General features: G+C 41.0%; 1 protein-coding gene across 2 annotated transcripts in view; it reads right to left on the bottom strand.

The window, feature by feature from the left end:
* The window catches only part of DTD1 (D-aminoacyl-tRNA deacylase 1), a 325980-nt gene that overhangs the window by 251778 nt on the left and 54009 nt on the right, over window positions 1–20193 (bottom strand). For both annotated transcript variants that reach the window (XM_028524800.2, XM_036009488.1), the window contains exon 4: window positions 14772–14878. In XM_028524800.2, coding sequence (XP_028380601.1) covers window positions 14772–14878 — 107 coding nt within the window. The remainder of the gene's footprint in view (window positions 1–14771; window positions 14879–20193) is intronic.

Here is a 20193-nt window from a genome sequence, read left to right on the forward strand (position 1 = left end):
TGCTCTGGACTACTCCTCTTCTCCTTCCTTCAAATTCCCCAAGGGCCTTCAGGAAGGAAAATCAAGAAAGGAAAAGCTATACTCTGCATTTTGTATATTCCCCAACCTTTAATAAAAAGGCAGAAGGGGTGAATGGTGGACACCATGGTACATGGAGGCCTGAGAACAACCTTGCCCTCCATGCTGAGATGCTGACTACAAGCTCACCAGTGTGCACCTACAGCACACTTAAGCCTCTTATAGAAAAAATGTTGCCAGCTCATCACAGGCCTTAAAGGCCACAGAAACACAGTACTCAGTGAAGGTTTGATGTGGCTGTCCTGATTTCACCCTTGTCCAGAGAGGGCTCATTTCTTATCTGGTCTCTCTTAGAGGCTTGGCAGTCATTACAGTGGCCAACTATAGGCCTTTAGGCTGCAGCAGCAATCTGAGACACCAGATGGCATCACTTCCAATGCCAAATGCTCTGCATCATAGCCTTCAGAATTATTATCTATGCTGGAATCCTGAACCAATGACTGAAACAAATTATAGCTACTATGCTGTATGCTAAAATGCAGATGTTCCATTTTTATAGCCATAAAATATATAGTACTTCAAACACTGGTGGGCAGTGAATCCATAAAACACCCAAACTACTTTCTGGGTGTGATTACTGTTATGCTGTTGTTATCTTTCAGGCTGGAGGCCACAGGCCTTTTCTCCATAGCCCTGATCCAGGCATCATAATGTAAAGACTGAAAGACACATTCCCACCAAATGCCATTTCAGCCAGGAATAGGATCATAGTGCAGCGTGAATGTTAAGAAATCTCCATGGTTCCTTTTAGTTCACTATTAATATACAAGCCGGGAGAATTCTCCTGAGGATGTTATTAAGCATTAAAAACAAAACCCATAAAACACCCACCAACAGGAACATGGAGACTGTATTTCTAAGTATTGAGACTATGTCTCCAAAGCTCGAAGCGGATCTCATTTTTTCTGTACAGGTGAGAAGACACAACTAGCCATGTGCCTTAGCTTCTGGCAGAGGCCTGCAAGTGGTCTGAGGACTCTGTAACCCAAAGAGACGCACTCATCTCTCCCTGCAGGTGTGTGAATTAGGGGACAGGATGCTCCTCTGTGGTTCCATTTCCTCAGGTTAGAAAATGGGAGACTCCAGTAAAACTCCTGACACCACCAATTACTATCATTTCTAAGTCCTGAATTTATGTATTTATTTATCTTTAAAGAATTCTATTTACCATGGCTTGGTGAAGTAAGCTGGGCTCTGACCAACTTCCTTTTCTTCTTCTTCCCTTGATTGGCCTAATATCATATACGGGTACGGAACTGCTTTATCAAAAGTCTATCCTAGGTACTATGATAGTCTTAGAAGGAATTCCCATCCTGGCTGGTGTGGCTCAGTGGACTGACCACTGGCCTCTGAACCAAAAGGTCAGTAGTTCAATTACCAATCAGGGCACATGCCTGGATTGTGGGCCAGGTCTCCAGTTAGGGGTGTATGAGAGGCAACTACACATTAATGTGTCTCGCCTTCTCTTTCTCCCTCCTTTCCCTTCTCTCTAAAAATAAATAAATAAAATCTTTTTTTAAAAAAAGGAATTCCTGAACACACTTCTCATCTCACCTGACACCAGAGCCAAGGAAGGGATCCAAGATGAGAAATGGGTCTACACCAGTTTTCTAAGCAAGTCTTTCATGTCTATTATTCTTAACCTTTTGTGATTCCTCCTCCTGTCTCATTTTATTAAATTTTATTAAGTAAAAGGACATGAATAAAGACTAAAATAAAAGTTAGCTGATCCTACCTAGTATTTTATTCACTGTTCACATTTGGATGGTAGGCCTAACAGTTTTTGTTTTTTAAATCTGACTGGTTTTCCCAAAATATCTGTCTTGAATAAAGCTACACAATTTTGAGGTAATTCATCATTAACAATAATTCTAACTCAGGGAGGCACTAACTTTGAGCAAGCCCCAGGAAAGTCCCATTTATTGAATGGGACAACAACTTTACCAAATTAAAGGTTCTAAAGCCAATATTACCATTTGCTAAAGTTGGGTTTTATTCTATTACTCTTATACTTTTAGCATGTTTAAAATATTTCAAATTTTTTAAATAATAAATGTCTATTGCCTAGAAAATCTACATCCACAAAAAGAAGTATTCCACCATTAAGGACAATTTTTGCATCATCATTAGTAATAGCAAAAAATGCCACCACCCTAACTCCATTCAAAAAACAACTAAACAAGTTGTAGTATATTCACATGAAAGGATCTTATCTTGCAGTTAAAATAAATGAATTAGCTGTAAATGTAACAAAGTAAATGACATTATTAGGTGGGGGAGCATATTTCAGAATTATATATACAACACAGTACCATTTAGGTCAAGGACATGTGTACACATGCACATGTGTATGTACACACACATACAAAACATGTCCTGAATCTATGGCTAAGGGAACCCAAATTGTGAGATATATTTCCAAATAACTGGTCTGTGTACTTCCAAAGAGCCATGGTCATGGAAGTGAAGGAGAGTCTGAGGAACTTACCTAGAATGAAGGAAACTAAAAACATATGGCAATTAAATGGAACATACAATTCTGAATGACTATAGAAGACTATTTACTGGTAAAACTACTAAAACATGAATAAGGTCTGAGGATTGGATGGTACTAAAATGCTAATGGTATTTCTGCTTTTAATAAATGTTTTGGGGTTCTGTCAGAGATGTATTTGCTTACAGGAAATATACACTAATGTTTTCACGGATGGTGATGCCTCAGGTACACAACTTTTCTCAAATGGTTCAGGGAAAAAATCCACTGGGGTGGCTACCATTAAAAAAAAGAAAGTAGACACTTCCTGCCAAGATGGAGGCATAGGTAGACACACTGTGCCTCCCCGCACAACCAAGATAGGGACAACAACAATTTAGAAACAGAATAACAACCAGAACTGACAAAAAATTGAACTGTATGGAAGTTGGACAATGAAGAAGTTAAAATAGACACATTTATCCAGACTGGTAGAAGGGACAGAGCTGGGCAGCCTGGTGCGGGTCGCGGTGCAGAGAGCAGAGAGCATTGGGACTGGGTGCATAAGGCATCTGGGGCATGCAAGACTGCAGCAGGTGGACCCTGAGCACACAAGCAGCAGCTGGCAGACCACCGCCGAGGGGTGGCAACCGGTAGACCCAGCAAGGCGGTGATTGTGAAGCAAGGCACTGCGCGCAACCAAGGATCACAGCGCTGCAACATACAGCCTCGGGACACTGAATGAAAATACCTCTGGGGGTTGAGACGCAGGGAGAGACTCCCAGCCTCACAGGAGAGTTCGATGGAGAGTCCCACAGGGTGCACAAGCCCACCCACACAGGAATTGGCACTAGAGGGGCCAAGTTAGCTCAAGGGAAGCGGCAGAAGGGACTGAGGTCCAACAGAGGGCAGAGCAAGCACCATTGTTCTCTCTCAAATCCCGCCCCCACATACAGCATCACAACCCAGTGAGTGGGGTGCCCTGCCCTGGTGAACACCTAAGGCTCCACACCTCATAAGTGACAGGCCCCACAAGACCAAAGGTGGGGCAGGGGGGGAGATGGCTCAAACAAAATTGCAAGCCCCAGAATCAGTACTTCTAAGGAACCAAGAGATAGTCAACCTATCAAATGCACAGTTCAAAGCACTGGTGATCAGGATGTTCACAGAATTGGTTGATTTGGGTCACAAATTAGATGAAAAAATGAAGGCTACAATAAGTGAAATGAAGAAAAATGCACATGGAACCAACAGTGATGGAATGAAAGCTGGGCCTCACACCAATGGAGTGGACTAGAAGGAAGAAAAAACCATACAATTAGAAAACAATGAAGAAGTAAGAATTCAAAAAAATGAGGAGAGGCTTAGGAACCTCCAGGACATCTTTAAACATTCCAACATCCAAATTATAGGGGTACCAGAAGGAGAAGAGGAAGAGCAACAAGTGGAAAAGTTATTTGAACAAATAATAAAGGAGAACATCCCCATTCTGACAAAGGAAACAGAATTCCAGGAAGTCCAGGAAGCTCAGAGAATCCCAAAGAAGTTGGGCCCAAGGAGGAACACACCAAGGCACATCATAATTACATTAGCCAAGGTAAAAATGAAGGAGAGAATCCTAGAAGCAGCAAGAGATAAGGAGACAGTAACGTAGAAAGGAGTTCCCATCAGACTGTCAGCTGATTTCTCAAAAAAGAACTTGCAGGCAAGAAGGGGCTAGAAAGAAGTATTCCAAGTCATGAAAGGCAAGGACCTACATCCAAGAGTGCTCTATCCAGCAAAGCTCTCATTTAGAATGGAAGGGCAGATAAAGAGCTTCTCAGATAAGAAGGTCAAGTTAAAGGACTTCATCATCACCAAGCCCTTATTTTATGAAATGTTAAAGGGACTTATCTAAGAAAAAGAGGATAAAAAAAAAGTATAGTAAAATGACAGAAAACTCACAATTATTAACAACCACACCTAAAATAAGAACAAAAAGAAACTAAGCAAACAACTAGAACAGGAACAGAACCACAGAAATGGAGAACACATGGAGGGTTAGCAACAGGGGAGTGGGAGGAGGAGAGAGGGGGAAAAGGTATAGAGAATAAGTAGCATAGATGGTAGGTAGAAAAGAAACAGGGGGAGGGCAAGAATAGTATGGGAAATGTAGAAGCTAAAGAACTTATGACACATGGACATGAACTAAAAGGGGGGAATGTGGGTGGGAGAGGGTTTGCAGGGTGGAGGGGATTGAAGGGGGGATTATGGGACAAGTGTAATAGCATAATCAATAAAATATATTAAAAAAATAATAAGTGTTGGCAAGGATGTTAAGAAATGACAATCCTGTGCATTAATGATAGGAATCCAAATGGTACAGCCATAGTAGAAAATGATAGGGCAATTAGTCAAAAAATTAAACAAAGAATTATGAATATAATCCAGCAATTACACTTCTATGCATATACCCATAAGAACTGAAGACAAGGACTTGAACAGATATTTGGACACCCATGTTCGTAGCAGCATTGCTCACAAGAGCCAAAAGTGGAAACCATTCAAACTTCTATCAATGGCCCTGGCTGGTGTGGCTCAGTTAAATTGAGCACCTGCCTGCAAAACAAAAGGTTGCCAATTCGATTCCCTGTCAGGGCACATGCCTGGGTTGAGGGCCGGATCCCCAGCTGGGGATGTACGAAAGGCAAACAACATTGATGTTTCTCTCCTGTTCTCCCTTCCTCCCCCTCTCTCTGAATATATTAAATCTAAAAAAACAAACAAAAAAAAAAACAGAAAGTTCCTTCAGGTAAATTAAATATTATATTAAAAAAAAACAACTAGCAACAGATGAATGGTTAAACGAAATGTGGTATATACATACAATGAAATATTAACACTTAAAAAGGAATGAACTCATGATACATGCTACAACACAGATGAACTTTGAAGACACTATGCTAAGTGAAATAAGCCAGACCCAAAAGAATAAATATTGTATGATTCTACTTATGTGATGAAATACTTAAAATAGTCAAATTCACAGAGGTAGAAAGTAGAATGAATGGTGGTTACCAGAGGCTGGAGGGAGTGGGTAATGGCAAGTTAGTGTTTACTGAATAGAATATCAGATTAGAAAGATGAAAAAGTTCTGGACATGGATGGTGGTGATGGCTACACAGCAATATGAATGTCATTAATGCCACTGTATGTAATGTATATTTTAGTACAATTTTTTAAAATTTATAATATATACACACCTATACATACCATGCACTTTTTATGAATGTGTAAATGTGGGTAAACATATTTTTAGTAAGACTGGAAGATAACACATAGCATTCATTAACGATGTTACCTCAGAATGAGAGATTATAGTCAAAATCATCTTTAGTGTATCTTAAAACTTCTAATTTTTTTAAAGATACTGATTTTACCTACTACATATTACAAAAAATTGATGTAAAAATATTTTTATGGACTCATGAGAAAAACAAGAGATAGGAAAAGAACTGTTTCTATAAAAAATACCTTTCTACCCAGGACTACTATAAAAATTTATGAATAAAAAATATTTCTAAACTAGCACTTTCCAGTTAAAATATTGCTTGCATGAAATTTAAAAAACAATAAGAGACTCTTCCCAGGAGAAACTGAAAGGGGCAAAGGGATAACATGAAATGGAAAAAAGAAGAATCCACAGAGTAAGTATAAGACCAGATCTAGCCTGGGTTTTGAAATGAAATTTTACAGAAATTGTACTTATTTGCTCAAGATTCCCTGACCCACCAGTGACACCAGGAGTTAGCAATGGCCTTTGACCCCACCTCTGCAGCCCACTGCACAGGACATGAAGCACAGCCACTGCCAGGGGATATCGCTTGGGCAGCATATTCACAACTGAGCAGGAGGCATGGAAATGGAAACGAGGCCACAAACTCAGATCTCTTCATTATACAGAAACTGAGACTTCAGGCTTCACTTTCACAGTTGAAAAGAGAAAAAGAAATTAACTTCACATGTTATGGAAAGTAGTCAAAGGAAAACATTTTATGTGAAAAATTTCATGGAAATGCTATTCTGCACTTCAGACTGAAAAATGTAACTAAGGTGATGGAATAGGCAGATAGAAGGTGGCTATTGTGAGACCCCTAACCAGCCATCAGTCAGGGGCACATGGCATCCAGGCACAATCACCTCCTCCAGCCCTAGATTCCTGCTCTGTCTCAGGACCTGCTGCTGTCCTCCTGACGATTACTTCCCAAAATTTCCAAGTTCAATGAACACCAGGAAATATACTCTCCCCAAATGAAATTCCTTGTTTCCTCTGACAAACTCTAAACATTTTGATTTAAAAACTGCCTTGACAATATAAGTAAAAGTAAAATACATAGAAAAATTCAATATAAATGTTGTTTGTTTCTTGTGCTTTTTACACCTAAAATGTTTTTAATATAAATATTTTTTTTTGCATTTTGGGGAAAGCTGGGCAATAGTGATCTGGCTTCAAGCTGACCTACAGAACGGGGCCTGAATCCCTGAAATTGACCTTTTTTTTTTTTTGCTTTGTGTCTGGTCTGTGCCCAAGGATCACTCAGAACCAGGGCTGAGCATCATATCACTTGATGTCTAAACATCTGATGTTATCCTAGAAACTCAAGGAAACTCATGCCTCAGAATCCTTTCACCATCCTGCCCTGGATCAAGAATGAGGTGGGTCTTCCTTGTAGGGAAATGTGGGAGGTTAACCATTGCACTATGTCTTAATGCTCAAACCACAGTACAAAAACATTCAAACATGAGTCATTTACAAAACACCTCTCTTGCTGGAGACAGAACACTAGAGTGGTTGAGAGCCTCCAGGGTATATCCAGACTCTCTCAACGTCTCTCATGAGCCTGTGGCAGGAGCTCCCAACTGTTCTCCCTGTTGCCCTGGCCTCAGCCTACACTACAATCCAGTCTCAGCCATCTCTGCAAACACACACAGATACCCTTACATTTAGTAACTCTCCAGCTTACTACCAATAAAACCCAAACTGCTCACTCTGACTATAAGGCCTTGGTCATACCATCAGGCCCAGGTCCAATTCCACTCTTGTGTCCTACCCACTGCCTGCCACCTTCCAAGCTTAACCCATGCTGGCCACCCTTCTGACAGTTGCCCTAGGGCTCTGTACTTGCTGACCTCTCTGTCTAGCACATTCCTTTCCTAGTCTACACATAGTTGGCTCCCTCTCAGCTCAGTGTCTTTACCTAGCACTCGTACCTAAGGTTACCCCCACCCCAAGAGCATTCTCTACTCCCTGTTTTGATTTCTTTATTACAATTTTAAATTATACTTGTTTTTATATGTTTCCTATTGGAATGCAAGGTCCATGAGAGCACAACTTCAGTTCTGTGGGGTACCTATATGCAAGGCTGGCCCAGAGCAGGTACTCTATAAGACCTGTTGGATGGATAAATGAGTGGGTGGTGGGTAGATGAGTGGACAGATGGATGGGCGCATGGGTGGAAGAACAGGTAGATAAATGAACAAGAAAATAAATTAACAAATGAATGAACATGGGCTACTATTAAGCTCATTAACCACTATGAAATCAGTGCCACACCACACAGTAAAGATTCAAAGACTTCACCAGGATGGGCACTGAGATAAACATCATGAATGAAACACTGCCTGAAATGACCTTAAAGGAAAGGAAGATGACAACAGATGGAGACAGGAAAGGAGTTTATTTCCGATGGAATGAACAGAAACACAAAGGAGAAAAAAATAACACAGTAAAGAAATAGTAAATAGACTGCAGGAAACCAATCCAACAACTCAATGTGAAAAGCTTTTACCATGGACTTCACGAGTAATGCACCATAGAATATGAACATTTAACAATGTCCCATATGTGTTTAAATGTAAATGATTAGCCAACTGTCCATGAAGATTTGACATTTATACATTTCATTATATTGCAATTCTCCAAGCAAAGAGTTAGGTGTTGATCATTCTGGATTTTATTCTAATCCCATCAGTAAGTTAACCAATGAGGAAGGCATTCCATCCATGTCTGCTTTACAATGCCAAGAGATTTATAAATTGCTTTTCAACTAAAAATCTTAAAAGGCTACACTACTACAATCTCACCCAGCCACTAGGGAATCCACTCATTGGGTTCATCTCTCTTAAGAAACAAGTTATTCCACTAGCACATGCCTCAATGTCACTTGGCAGAGAGACCCATCATCATTCACTAATGTATTGAGCTGTCATTGCTCTATTGGCTTTTCCCTGACACATCTGTAATTGTGTCAGGAAGGCACCATGCTTTGGGAATACTTTCATCATTTCTGGGTGTGTGGGGGTGGGATGGTTGAGGGACCAAGGGGCATTGATGAATGAGAACAGCCTCATATACAACCACTAGCCTGGAATGAGAGTATGAAATCCCTGCACATAACAGCCCCAGCCTGCCAGCACCTTCACTTTTTTGGAACCTTCCAGGAATCAGATGAAAGTGCTGGATCCTCCCAGGTAAAGACACTTACATACATCAATACACAAAAAAACTTAGAGGACAAGCCCAGGGCTGTTAGTGAACCCCTAAAAGACCACTTGACCCACTTCATACCCCATCCTTACCTTCTCTTACAGACCAACTTATTAAAAAAGTCCTTTCAGTCAAACTGCACCTAAACTAGGGTATGCTGGCAAAATACTTCTGTGCAGTTAAGTGTTTTATCTATTGGGCAGTCCTCTGGAAAAAATTATAGAAAGAGCTTCATTTTTTCTACCACTTTCAGATCATTCTTTCTTCTCTGTGTTAGTAATGCAAATGTTTGAACAAGGCTTCCTTCAAAACACCACTGACCTAACCCAACATATTTCTATACTTACCCAAGGCTATAAACCTCCTAATAAATTAGCTAAAAAGCTAAGGATCCCAAATTTAAATCTTAAGTCTGTATAATTAAATTATTGCTTTGCTCAATGTACAAATCCACAGAAGGATAAATTTTACACCCCCTCTGGGAATAAAATAAGACATTAATTAATCTTCAGCAGGTCAAGTCAGTAAGGTAAGGAGTTTGCTTTTTTTAACACAATCACAAACAATATTAGAAGATTAAAATAACTAAAACCCTGCCCAAAATACACACACAGGAACAAATAAATAAAGCCCTTAAACCTTAAATGTACTAACTCATTAGTGTCCTGAAAGAGTTGTTAAAAGCAAAACAGATGTTTTGCTGTAGATGGAAATTAGAAATATTTTATGTGTCAAAGGTAAAAGAAGAGATCATAGTTTTTAATTATCAGCCATATTCTAATAGCAAGGAAGAAACTTCAACTTTTGCAATTTTGGTAACATATGCTATGGATATAAGAAAGTATGGTAAAGGTCAATAGATTGGTCAATCTATCAGTGGGTCCCCAGGCAGAAAAGCACAGTCATACATCTAGACACTTGGACAACTGTCTATATGGAAGCAAATTAAAATACTGAAATAAAAGCAACTGCTTGCACCTCCCGAACTAGGAATAAGCCAGCCTGCTTAGAAACATCTACAAGAATCCCAAGCTTTCCTGCCAGCCATCTATGTATGTATGCCCCAGGCAGGGACCCCCACAGTGGCAGGACTCAATATACATTCTGACTTCTGAGGGAGGTCAGGAGCCTACCCAGCCTGCACACCCAACCTTCCCTGGAGAGGGTTGTGCTATTTCCTAACTCAGGAAAGTGGGTTTTCATACTGAAAGAAAACCAGAGGTGATTCCCACAGTCCAAGAGGTTTGGCAGATGCCAACCCTGCCAGGTTGGGAGCCTTCTATATAGCAGGTAAGGTCCCAGGACTCAGGGTCACCACCATGCCCACCATGACACTGTGACAAAGATAAACAAGAGGAACAACAAAAACTCTGTAATGAAGAAGTTCTTGCTGAGTTACCACTTTTTAAAACTTTATTGACTTGAGAGAGAGAGAAACATCAATTTGTTGGTCCACCCATTTACTGGCTGACTCTTGTATATGCCCTGATGGAGGATCTAACCTGCAACTTTGGCACAGCAGGACAATGATCTAACCAACTGAGCTACCTGGCCAGGGCCTACTTTTTTTTTTTTTTAGTAACACTTAGGTATAAACAAAGCAGCATTCTCAGTCAACATTTGTTCAAAAAATCAATGTGAGAAAATGAACTAGTGATTGGAATAGAATATAGGATATGGGTCTCATTTTGGAAACCAGACTCAGAAGCACACTCCTGTGGCAAGTCAACAATGTGAGCCTGGCTGAGATCATGTAAAAACTGAGTTGAAACCAACAGAAATCAGGGAACTACTACCTGGAGTTCAAGGTTAAAAATAGAATAAAAAAGGGAAAACATTAAATAATTATTTTTCTATGAAGAAATGCAAACTTATAGGCATCAACACAATTCTTCTTTATATTCAGAACACTTCTCATTAGATTTGTCCCTCGAACTGAAATGTGCAGAAATTGTGAGCCCATCTTTGTGCACCTATGATGGGGCTGCCACTGTCCCCCATTTCACCTTCTGGATTCAACAGCATGTATAACTGAAAAAGATACCACTGTCACTGTAAGAGAAAATAAATGAAATCAAATGGAACTCTTTTCCCCACTTCACTATCTACCCTACTTATATCTTCCTACTCCTACAGAAACCATGAATGTCTCAACATGGACATTCTATGGTTTCCAGGCATCATGATGAATGCTTTCTGATAAAGCAAGTGTACAGAGAAAAATTATAGGTGAAGTGATGGTGATATTCAGAGAAGCATAAAATTAAAAGCCCAAGCACCATTTTCACTGGTCAATTTATCCCAGTGATTTGTCAATAACCATGAGCTTATTCAAGGAATATTTGAAAGTTCATTTTTTTCAGCTCTTTCCAGCATTTCAATTTAGAGAGGCTTTCAAGTCCACTAAATAAATGAGAATATAAATAATTAATGGCAACACTATAAACTAGGTGGGCCCTGGACCCTCAGCCCCAGGAAGAGTCCCTCAGTTACAAAATGTCCCTTCTCACAAGGAAAATCCCCATCTGCTCTCATATACATGCAACCGCATCTATGTGAGACCCAGGCAAACACCTCCCCAACCCTCAGCTAAAGGGAAAGCATTTAAGATTAAAACAATAGCAAGATTAAATTTCTATCATTAGGAATGGCTGACTAGGGTGTTGAAATCTTCCAATATCTAGTCACCCACAGAAGAACTCACACTCTATCACTCTTTTCTAAGAATAATCAGGATGTTCCTACCAGAATCGTGTTCTTCCACAAAAATGCATCAGGGAGAACAGCTTGTGTTTAGTGGTTCTGCTACTGTTTCCAAGCCCTATTCCCATTAGAAGTATGTCCTTAAGAGCAAGAAAATAATCTCTTCTTCCAACTTCTTCTCACTATCAGAACACATCATGGGACCCACAGAGCAGCCTATAAATGCACTGGACATAGTGCTGATGCAGCCATGGGAAAACAGGCATAGACTTCAGTGGTCAGTTCTGAAAAAAGATATCCGGTTAAGTCAGGCAAACAAATAGTTACCTTTACCAGCCCAGCTTTTACCAGCAGTAGCTGCACCACCCAGAAACAGAGCTCTGGGACTCTTACAAATAAAAATCTGTTCCTATTTGCAGTACAAGCTTGGAAACAACAACTGAGAATGCCTCCTCTCTTCTGTATCCTTAAAGGTCAACTAAAACCTCCAGTGCCCTGGGAGGCCTATCCAACTCAGCAGTGACAGCAGTGGCATCAGCCTTCCCAGAACTCACAACATTCACAGATGTCACAGTTCACAGGACCATGACACACAATTCCAAAACTAACTACACCAGGCTTACCTCCTGGGGAGGGCACAGCAGTGGACAAGACTCAGGAAGCTTAAATTTTATGAGTGGTGTGGACAGCTAAGGAACAAAGAAACAAGTAGATAACAGATGGTGCTAAGTGCTGTGAAATAAATCAGAGCAATATGACAGAGTAGCTGGCAGGAGCTTAACTGGGATCAAGGGGGTCGGTCAGAGTTTCTCCTCTGAGGCAGAGACACTGACACTGAGACCAAAGCCCAGAGGTAGTGTAGGAGGGTGCAGCCAGAGGGTCCCCAAAAGAAGGATTTGTAATGGGGTTCAGAACTCAAGGTGTCCAGGAAATATTAGAAAGATATATAGGATGTCCTCACCCTCCAACACAGGTATGAGTTAGGGGAAAGGACACATGGAGCAGGGCCATTGAGAGCTGTTTTGCATAGCAACAACTTTGCAGCTAACCTCTGGCATGGTCATTTAACACATCTGTAACCTTTATTGGCTGCATAGATATGTTAAATAGTTGTGGCCATGCTCTGAGCCAGGGAGATGGAAGGAACTTCCCCCCAAGATGTAACTGGGAGGCAACTCCCCCTAGTTATAGCCCCTGTGTAAGAGCTGGGAGATGACTGGCTCCACCACATGGGGCCACCCCTGCACAAACTCATGATGGCAGCCCAGTAAAGCTGGAAGAATATTTAAACCCAGACTCAGCAGTCATTGGAGAAAGGACCATGTGGCTGTAGCCATGTAAGGAGGGCTATGTGGCTGTGGCAGTGAGGAGAACCATGCGGCTTTGGCCAGAGTGGGGGGGACTCCCCCCAACCCTAGCCATGAGAAGAACCACCACGCAGCTTTAGCTGAAGATCCCAGCAACACAGCTGATGGTGCTGGGAACTGAGGGAGGCCTACCAGCCGAGCATGGATTACTGGGAAGAAGCGGGAGCTGCCTGAGCCACAGACTTCTATTTCTTTTCCTGAGATACGGTATCCCAGACTGGGCAAAGAGGGGAAGGAAGGACTGTGTGTGTTTGTGGGTGTTTTAAGGGACTTTGGGATTTGGATGAAGACATTAGGCCAGTACTTTAAGTGTGTACAGCATTAAATAAGCATTTCCTTTCCTTTTCACAAATCTCTGACATTGAGAGATGTCTTTCCTATAAGGCGGCAGACATAACAAACCTAAGGGGGTTCCTTTTGGTAATAGTTACCCCCCTTGTCCCTTTGTTCTGTAATAATCATAGAAAACCCAAAATGAGAAACAGTACTCTTAAAAAGTGTCGAGGTCATGAACGAAAAGGAAAGGCAGAGGAACTGTTTAAATAAGGTTTGTTGTGTAGTTAAGAGTATTGTATCAATGTTAATTCAATGTTTTGATCAGTGTACTATGATTATGAAAGACAGCAACATTTGGGGAAGCTGGGTAAAGAGTATATGGGAACATGAATGACTCCTTTTTCAACTTTTCTGTAAGTCTCAAATTATTTCAATATAAAAAGTTTAAATTTTCATGTGGATTTTTTATTTGTGATTTCTTTCATGTTATCAGTAATTGTAGGAACGTCGATTATCACCTTTGAAGTCTAGCACCACTGTATCAAACATGTTCCTGCTTCTCTATTAATCCAAAGAATCAGTAACAAAAAGGTAATGCTCCCTCTGGAAATTATAACTCTGAATAAGTCATATAGCCTTAAATTTATATAATGCTTCCCCACACCTACTGCATCATTCTGCCTCACAGCATCTTAGCAAGGGAAGCAAGGAAGAAGAGGAATGTCTCGTCATTTTTCATTTCTCTGCCTGTCCCTTCCCCGTGTCTGGAAAGCTATTAAGTGGATATGTTCATTGAAGCCTTTATAAATGCTTAACAGCTATGAGAACACACAGGTTAGAGGACTATCAACAGATTTCCTTTCTCTATTTTAATTTAAATTTTTTGTGAAAGCTTACACCATTTGCAGCAAATCCTGGTCAGATATTGATTTAGAAAAATGAGGTTTTATAAAGAACCTTGGGTGACACATCTGCTTGCTTACACCTGGGATAAAATCCACTCGAGGTTACTATTCCAAATGGGTGAACAGGCCAGTCCAGGGCCAAGAAGAGTTGTGCCATTACTCTGCTGCCACCCAGTGGTGTGTGGGTGCCATAGCTCCTCACCAAGAAATGCCCAGAGAAAGAACTGGGTTCTCTGCAAAGGGCATTTATTTTCTTTGGGATCCAAAGTCAGGAGGAGATAAGGGAGAAGTGCTGTGCCTGCCTGCCACAGCACTAAGGAGCTAGGGTATAAATAAATATTAGGTTACTGCAATGAACTGTTTTGTCCACCACAGATTCAGAGGTGCTCCAAAGACTAAATTAAAGCCAAAAGATGTTACAAGCATCTAGGGAACAGACTTACCTGCTTTGGGTCAGATGTAGCAGCACTAGGAGCTGGGGATTCCAGTTCTATGGTCACAGGCCCATCGTTCTGAATGTGGACTTGCATGTATGCACCAAACTTGCCGTCTGAAAAAGCAATTTAAACAGTTATAAGAAATGGAGACCCCAGATTACCCCATCTAAAAAGCACACCTGTATCAGTGTAAGCAGAAACCTGGGGAGTACAAATGGTCCACCCCACCAGTAGTGAGGGAAATACAAAATTAAACAGAGGTGCTGCCACACACCCTTACAGGCTTGGCAAGAATGAAAAGATCTGGTAACAAGAAGCAGGTGGGGGGAATATGGGTTAAGAGGACTGTAAAATGGCAGGAGAGTAAATTGGTATAACCATTTGGGAGGGCTTTTTGATGCTGTATCAGTCAAGTTCAAGATGAACAATTCCTACAATCTTGGAATTCTACTTTGGGGTCTCCGCTCTAGAAACTCTTTCCGTGAGGAAACTTTCAAAGGTTCACTCTGGCAGTGTTTATTTAAAAAAAAAAAAGTGGATACAATCTGACAGCCCCCTCAGTGGGGGAATGAATGCATAAACACCAGCTTAATCCTCCATAGAATTTTGTGAGGCAACCACATCTCTCAACATGGCAAACCTCAAAAACAATGCAATCTTTAAAAAATAATTTGTAAAAAGGAAACATCATTGTATCATTTATGTTTCTAAACATCGAAAGCAAGTTATATTATTTATGGATATATATCCACATACGTTTGTATTTGTGTGTATCAAAAAAACATTGGCAGGAAAAACGAATGCAAAAACTGGATAGTAGCAACACATATACTGAAAAGAAGGCAGGAAGTGGTAGAATTTGAGAGGGATCTAAAGTAAATGGAACCAACTAGGTAGTGAGTACACAGTTTTCTATTTTCTGTATGTTCCATATTTTTTAACAATTTAAATATAAAGGAAAAGAAAGCTCAGGAGCTTCCCCAAAAATACTCTCAAAAACTGCCATGTAATTGGCCCACAGGCCCACATAGTGTAAGGTAGAAAGGTGATCCTCCTCCACAACTGTGGGGTCAAAAGTCTGGTCAATCTAAAGATGGCACCTCAGGGCAGAGAACTGAGGAGACACCTCAATCTTCACAGGACAGAACTGCTCAGATCTGGAGCTACTCAGCTCCTCCTGCCTCACATTCCCTCCTCACCTCACTGAGGCAGCAGAATCATCCTGTTCCCAGCAAATGCCCTGTCAAAATGGCTTTAGACTGCTCCAAAAAGAGTACCTCTGTGTGTCCTATTCCCACCTTTTTGTCTTAATATTCAGACCCACTCAATTGTATCTGATCAATCCCCAAAGGCTGACCCACCTTTTAAACAAATATACTTTGAGAGATGATGTCACAGAATAATCAGAGTATCAACTCTGTCCATCCAAGGATCTCTGTTAAGTGCTGCGCCTAAAGGCCGCTGATGATACACATGGACGCTTACAGTAGGGAACACACCGTTTTTGACCAGTAGGGAGGGTTACTTGCATACCACCTCTGATGAATCCGAAATTAAGAAAAAAGTTGGTATGGGCCCACCCAAGCTGCCTTTTCATGTGAATGGCTGATCTTGGCTCATGCTTCACAATTTCCTAAAGCCTCTCAAGCAACAGCCAGACTCAGTGAGCCCCAGCCTCGCATACCTCTTGCCAAGTGGCCCCAGACCTGGCATTAGCAGCAACCAGCCAAGATCCACAGCTTGGCTTCACCTAGGAATCACCAAGCCCAACACAAGTTGCAGCCATCTCAGATTGCTTTATTGTTCAGGCAAGTTGGCCCCAGGCAAAATATAGGTGGAGGCTGACCTTGCCCTATACCACTCAGCAAACCCCAGAGCCTGTGAACCCAGTGGATAGCTATAGACCACATTAGAGTACCACCACCCTGCCCCTGCAGAGACGATCCTCCACAAAGGGCAGAGGTTGGTGGTTAGTGGTCATAGCCAGTCCTTGCAGCTGACTGGTCTGGGTAAATCCCTCCCATTCACCTGCCAACAATCAAGGCTCAACTACAAGAGAAGGGTGTACTTAGTCTACACAATGGGCACATCTTGAGTACCCAGCTTGGGTGATAGGGGAGGCTGTGCCACTGGACCCTAAAGGATACCTACTACATTAGGCCACACTACCAAGACATGGAGTTAAAGCAGCTCTTCCTCATACATAGAAACAAACACAGGGAGGCTGCCAAAACAAGGAGACAAAGAAACACGGCCCAAACGAATGAGCAGATCAAAACTCCAGAAAAAGAACTAAAGAAAGTAGAGATAAATAATCTATCAGATGAAGAGTTCAAAACACTGTTTATAAGGATGCTCAAGGCACTTAGTGAGGACCTCAACAGCATAAAAAAGATCCAGTGAGAAATAAAGGATACACTAACTGAAATAAAGAAAAGTCTACAGGAAACAATAGTAGAGTAGATGAAGCTGAGAATCAAATCAATAATTTGGAACATAAGGAAGCAAAAAACCACCAATAAGAATGAAAGAAAAATCCAAAGCAATGAGCGTAGTGTAAGGGATAGTATATGCAGGCTCTGGGACAACTTCAAGAAGTCTAAGATTCGCACCATAGGGGTGCCAGAAGGAGAGGAGAAAGAGCAGGATATTGGAAATCTATTGGAAAAAATAATGAAAGAAAACTTCCCTAATTTGGTGAAGGAAATAGATGTGCAAATCCAGAAAACAGAGAATCCCAATGCAAAGAAGCCCACTCCAAGATACATTTTAATTAAAATGCCAAAGGTTAAAGATAAAGAGAATCTTAAAAGCAGCAAGAGAAAAGAAGTTAGTTACCTACAGGGGAGTTCCCATAAAACTGTCAGCTGATTTCTCAAAAGAAACTTTGCAGGCTAGAAAGGATTGCCAAGAAATATTCAAAGTCATGAAAAGCAGAGACCTACAGACAAGATTGCTCTACTCAGCAAAGCTCTCATTTAGAATGGAAGAGCAAATAAAGAGCTTCCCAGACAAGAAATAACTAAAGGAGTTCATTATCACCAAATCGTTATTATATGAAATGTTAAAGGGACTTTTTTAAGAAAAAGAACATCAAAGTTATGAAAAATAATATGGTAATAAATACATATCTATCAACAATTGAATCTAAAAAACAAACTAAGTAAACAAGAACAGAGACAGAGTCATGGATATGTAGAAAGTTTTAATGGTTGCCAGAAAGGAGAGGGGTGTGGAATAATGGGTAAAGAGATGAGGGGATTAAGAAGTACAAATAGGTAATTACAGAGTAGCCATGGAGCTGTAAAGGACAGTATAGGAAATGGAGTAGCCAAAGAACTTATATGCATGCCCATGGACATGAACAATGGTGTGAGGATTGCCTGAGGGAGTGAGAGCTGCTGGGTGGAGGAGGCAAAAGGGAAAAACTGGACAACTGTAATAGCATAATTAATACAATATAATTTTAAAAAAATTGGGCCCACAGAGTACAGTTAGTATGAATCCTCAGAAACCAAGAATCACCAAGAACACTCTGCTCCCACCCACCATTAAAGAGCAAAGAGACCATATGAGATCAAGTCCACATTTAAGACTCACTCACTGCTTTTCACTCACAGCAACTGTGCTAAAGACTGAAGACCCGATTCAAAGGCACAGACAGAGGGACACTCATGAACCCTGTAGTCTAGTGTGGAGGATGGATAGGTACATCATGACAATGACATAGTACTGCATGTGAACCCTGAGGGGTTTTGGCCCTGAGGCCAGAAAAGGGTCAAGTCTCTACTTTGGGATTGAGAAGAAAATCAGAAAGGCTTCTCAGCTGAGCCTACAGAGGCCCAAAGCTTGAAGGGCAATCAGGACTCAGGATGGAAGACAGAACAGGCCTAGCCCCTTACCAGCTCTGAGGCCTTGAGCAAGTTTATTAACCTCCCAATGGCTCAGTTTCTTGCCTACATAACAGTAATACTAACAAGAGGACCTATATCATGGTGAAAATCTAATGAAACCATACATGGAAGTGCTTGGGACAGTGGCTAGGACATAGTGTGTGAAAAAATCAGTGTTTGCCCTTATTATAAAAAGTCATGCTCAAGAGGCTTCACACAACCACAGCAACACTTCCCAAATGGTTCTGCCAGGTCTTCCTTGAATAAAGAATGCCACAGTCATATACTTCTGAAAACCATACTTGTTTGAACTCTCCCTTCTAGAATGATGATGTACAGCGGCATACAGCAGGCTCTCAAGACACTGTGAAGTATAAAAACCTATTTAATTTCTTTGCTCTAGTAGTTCCCAAACTTTCCTAGGCAGGTAGCCCTTATTTCAGGGGGAACATCCTTTATGGTATGAATGACCCTCTGGGAGAGGCCAAGCAAGAGAAAATCAGTAAATGGATATACCAGCCCAGAGCAAGGCAGCCTGAAACCTAGAGTGGCTCTGCTCTCAGGTCCTGGGGTCCCTCCAACACCAGGTCCACCACAGCGTGAGGTGACCTCTGTGAGCCTCTGTTGCCACCACCACAACCATACAGTTTCCACCTCTGATTCTTCCCCACCTAGTATCACTCCTTCAAATGATCCTTAACTTCATGGAAGGCCTTACACAGCAACTCTTGGTTTCCTCAGAGCACAGACAGCAGTATTGAAAACTATCAAAAGCACCTGTGCTGTTTTCTATTTTTATAGGCAAGATTAATCTATTTCCTACTGGGTAACCAAATGTGCTCAAATAATGGTGACTTTCCATGATCTTCTATCAGGTTAAAATGGCCATTCAAATCTACAAAGCTTTTGTTTTATCCATGTCAGAGAGCTAAAAAAATATCAGCTGGGAAAGAAATCATGTGTTTAATTGCATACTAAAATTATGGCTATAATTAGTAGCAAATTTCAGCCACTGCACTCCTCAGGGAAGCTGACAGCAGACTGCGGAATAAAGGAATTATTTCCGACCTTGAATTCCCGTTGCCAGGATATTCAGCATATGTTTCACCATGTGTATCATTGCAAAACAAGAAATTTATTTTCTTTTCCTGTTTCTCTTCAGTTAAGAACAGAGTTATTATCTGAATCTCCATTTGTACAACAATAAATCCAAAGACAGGTTTTAAGAGGTCTTAAAATGGAAACATTTTTTCCAGTCCAGATCAAAGAGTAAAGCCCCCAAGAAAAACTTTGTTGGCCATGGAAAATGAAAGCACTTTTTAAAAATAATCTTAAAAGACAAAAACATCTACAAAACTACATCTGGGCTCCAATGGTGATATAATCAAGTTGTTCTTACAAGTATAAGTCCCAGGTTTCTCTGCAGAACTGGGGTAGAAACACACGTCAGTTTGTGCTACCTTCTAAGAACAACTCCCCACTGGAGCCAAACCTGCTATGTCCTGGTCTCCAGCAAAGCTGTCCAAGGTCCCAAC

This window comes from Phyllostomus discolor, chromosome 9 (assembly GCF_004126475.2).
Source record: "Phyllostomus discolor isolate MPI-MPIP mPhyDis1 chromosome 9, mPhyDis1.pri.v3, whole genome shotgun sequence".
NCBI lineage: Eukaryota > Metazoa > Chordata > Mammalia > Chiroptera > Phyllostomidae > Phyllostomus > Phyllostomus discolor.